This window comes from Zonotrichia leucophrys, chromosome 27 (genome assembly GCF_028769735.1).
Source record: "Zonotrichia leucophrys gambelii isolate GWCS_2022_RI chromosome 27, RI_Zleu_2.0, whole genome shotgun sequence".
Taxonomy (NCBI): domain Eukaryota; kingdom Metazoa; phylum Chordata; class Aves; order Passeriformes; family Passerellidae; genus Zonotrichia; species Zonotrichia leucophrys.
In genome coordinates this window covers 6,263,126-6,265,995 of record NC_088196.1, presented here as the reverse complement: position 1 = coordinate 6,265,995, position 2,870 = coordinate 6,263,126, and the positions used below count along the sequence as shown (strand labels likewise).

The following is a 2,870-nucleotide window of genomic DNA, read 5'->3' as shown; positions in this document are numbered from 1 at the left end:
AAAAAAAAAAAAGGAAGAGAAAAAGAAAATATTTTTTTGCCGTCCTAGATTCTCGTGGTCTGGTTTGTTGCCGGGGGTGAATTTTGAATATTTTTAATTTTTTTTTTTTTTCGGCTGCTTAAAAAAATATATATATATAAAAAGGAAGAGAGAGGAGGAAAAAAAAAAAAAAACAAGAAAAAAAAAACCAACCCGGCGATTGAAATTAAAATGAGCTCCTATTTTGTCAACTCACTCTTCTCCAAGTACAAAACCGGCGACTCCCTGCGCCCCAACTACTACGACTGCGGCTTCGCGCAGGATCTGGGGGGCAGACCCACCGTGGTGTACGGCCCCGGAGCGGGGGGCACCTTCCAGCCCCCTCCGCAGCTGCAGGACTTCTACCACGGCGCCTCGTCGCTCTCGGGCGCTCCGTACCAGCAGAACCCGTGCGCCGTGGCGTGCCATGGCGAGCCGGGCAACTTCTACGGCTACGAGCCGCTGCAGCGGCAGAGCCTGTTCGGCGCGCAGGAGCCCGAGCTGGTGCAGTACGCGGACTGCAAGCTGGCCGGCGGCCTGGCCGAGGAGGCGGAGAGCTCGGAGCAGAGCCCTTCTCCCACGCAGCTCTTCCCCTGGATGCGACCGCAAGGTGAGCCCCCAGCTCCGCGCCCGCCCCTCCCCGGCGTTTCTTTCCTTTCGGGGTTTTTTTGGCGTTTTGTTGGAGGATTTTTTGCTTTTCTTTCTGTGCCCCCCTCACCCCCCAAACCACCCCGGTCCTTTCTTTGGCTGCCTGGTTCTTTTATTTCGTATTTTAGTGCTTTACGGGGGTAAACTTTTGCACTTGTAAATTGCTTTATAGTTTAATTACCCTGAAGGAGAGCTTTTCTTCTGGGGGCTGAGCGAGCCGGGCTTTCTGTGGGAGGAAGCGTCGCTAAAGTTTATGGCACTTTTATAGCCTCGAAAAGCCCCTTCGTTTTTGTTGGCCGCTCGCTCCGGGCTCTCTGCTGTAGATTTTAATTTGTTTTAATTTTTGGGGTGTTTTTTTTTTGGGGTGGGGGTGATAATCAGCGTGCAAAGCGCGGCCCCAGCCGGGCTGTCGGGGTGGGCTGAGCGCGACCCCCCCTTCCCCTCCTCTCCATCCCCTTCTCGGGGCTCCATCTCCCCCCTGGACCTCGCAATTCCCTCCCTGCCCTTCCCCGGCTCTGCCGCCGCCTCTCCCCGAGCCTGGTTTGTGTTTTCCTCAAGCTCCTTCTCTGCTTTTCCCTCCCCTTCTCCCACCGCAACCTTCGCCATCCCCCAGCAGCCGCCGGACGCAGGAGGGGGAGGCAAACCTACAGCCGCTACCAGACGCTGGAGCTGGAGAAGGAATTTCTGTTTAATCCCTACCTGACCCGCAAACGGAGGATCGAGGTCTCGCACGCCCTGGGGTTGACAGAGAGGCAGGTCAAAATCTGGTTCCAGAACAGGAGGATGAAATGGAAAAAGGAGAACAACAAAGACAAGTTTCCCAGCAGCAAATGCGAGCAGGAGGAACTGGAAAAACAGAAAATGGAAAGGGCCCAGGAGGTGGACGAGGAAGGGGAAGCACAGAAGGCGGACAAGAAATAAAGGGATTTTTGAGGACTGAAAGGCGAGCGCTGCCGGGGTGGAGGAGCCCCCCGAGCCCCCCGTTAATGGCAGTCGGTGTAAGGGAGGGCTGGGGGACGCACACACACACACAGAGAAACAACAACCCAGAAAAACAAAAGAGAAAAGGGAAAAAAAACCACAAAAAAAAAAGAGAAAAACCCCACAGAAAAAAAACCCCCAACCCCTTTTATTGCTGTAAAATAAAACAGCCGACGCTCCGCGGTACAATGAGCGGGAGGCGGGAGGCACCGCCGGCCCTCGCTGCCTTTTGCCAGTTATTAACTAGCGGTAGTGTAACGCAATAGCTTCTGTAAAACATGACTGTGAAATCCTCTCTCTCTCTCTCTCTCTCTCTCTCTCTGTCCTTCTCTCGCTGTCTCTCTCTTCTTTCCGGGGGCGTGGGGGGTGGGTTGGTTAACATAGCTTTCAGCGCTAGAGGAGTTATGTGATATTACATTTGTGCACTTTTTTATTATTATTATTATTGGGTGGTTTTTTTTTTTTTTTTTTTTTTTTTGTTGTGTTGTTGTTGTTGCTTTAATTTGAGTTTTAGTTCGTTTCCCGGCCCTGGTTTTTGTTGTGGTTTTATCTGTATGTACTGGAGGTAGCTATTGAGACAAACATCCCAACAACATGAAACTGCCTATTTATGCTATAGTTATCTCTCTCTTTCTCTCTCCTCTTCTTTGCCTCGGTTAGTTGGTTGGTTGTTGTTTTTTTTTTTTTTCCTTCTTTTTTTCCTCAATTTTTCAATGTCTCTTCCATAAGGAAAAAAAAAAAAAAAAAGGGAAAAAAAAGCGAAAAAAAAGCAAAAAAAAAAGCGTTTTTCTCTCCTTTAGTTAGCATGCGCACAGTGGAGCAAGTTGTAAAGTGATCTTTAGGTTAACTGTGAAAAAGAATGTATACTGTATACGTGAATTACTTTATTGGGGGAACTAATGCTATATTTTGTTGTTCTTTCACCACTTTGTTCTATTGTCTAAACCTGGAAGCGGCGGAAGAAAAGTTACAATAAAGTTTACGAGCGAGAATTCCGTGACATCATTCTTTCAGCCCCCGCTCCGCTTCCTCCCGCGCAGAAAAGGAAATAAAAACTCAAAAATTTGTGCGCGGACAAAAAGGAGAAAAAGCTCGGCCGGGCCGGGCAGGGCTGGGGCCGGGGAGGGGAAGGGCCCTGCTCCTCTTCCTCCTCTTCCTCCTCTTCCTCCTCTTCCTCCCGGCTGTGACAGCTCCCGGAGCCCCCGCTGCAGGTAACCCAGGTA

General features: G+C 50.1%; 1 protein-coding gene across 2 annotated transcripts; it reads left to right on the top strand.

The window, feature by feature from the left end:
• The first annotated feature begins 210 nt into the window (after positions 1–210).
• Positions 211–1,809, top strand: HOXB8 (homeobox B8). 2 transcript variants are annotated; one of them, XM_064733816.1, is made up of 2 exons: positions 211–628; positions 1,283–1,809. In XM_064733816.1, exons 1-2 carry the CDS (start codon positions 211–213, stop codon positions 1,585–1,587), a joined length of 723 nt encoding a protein of 240 aa, XP_064589886.1. In that variant the 3' UTR covers positions 1,588–1,809. The 2 variants fall into 2 exon arrangements, with proteins under 2 accessions (XP_064589886.1, XP_064589885.1); XM_064733815.1 differs by having other exon boundaries at positions 1,280–1,809.
• Positions 1,810–2,870: the final 1,061 nt, after the last annotated feature.

Bases quoted from the DNA above. Each gene is read 5' to 3' on its own strand.
- HOXB8 (XM_064733815.1), top strand. From the start codon at position 211: ATGAGCTCCTATTTTGTCAACTCACTCTTCTCCAAGTACAAAACCGGC. The intron at 629-1,279 runs GTGAGCCCCCAG...GCCATCCCCCAG, and splicing joins CCCCTGGATGCGACCGCAAG to CAGCCGCCGGACGCAGGAGG.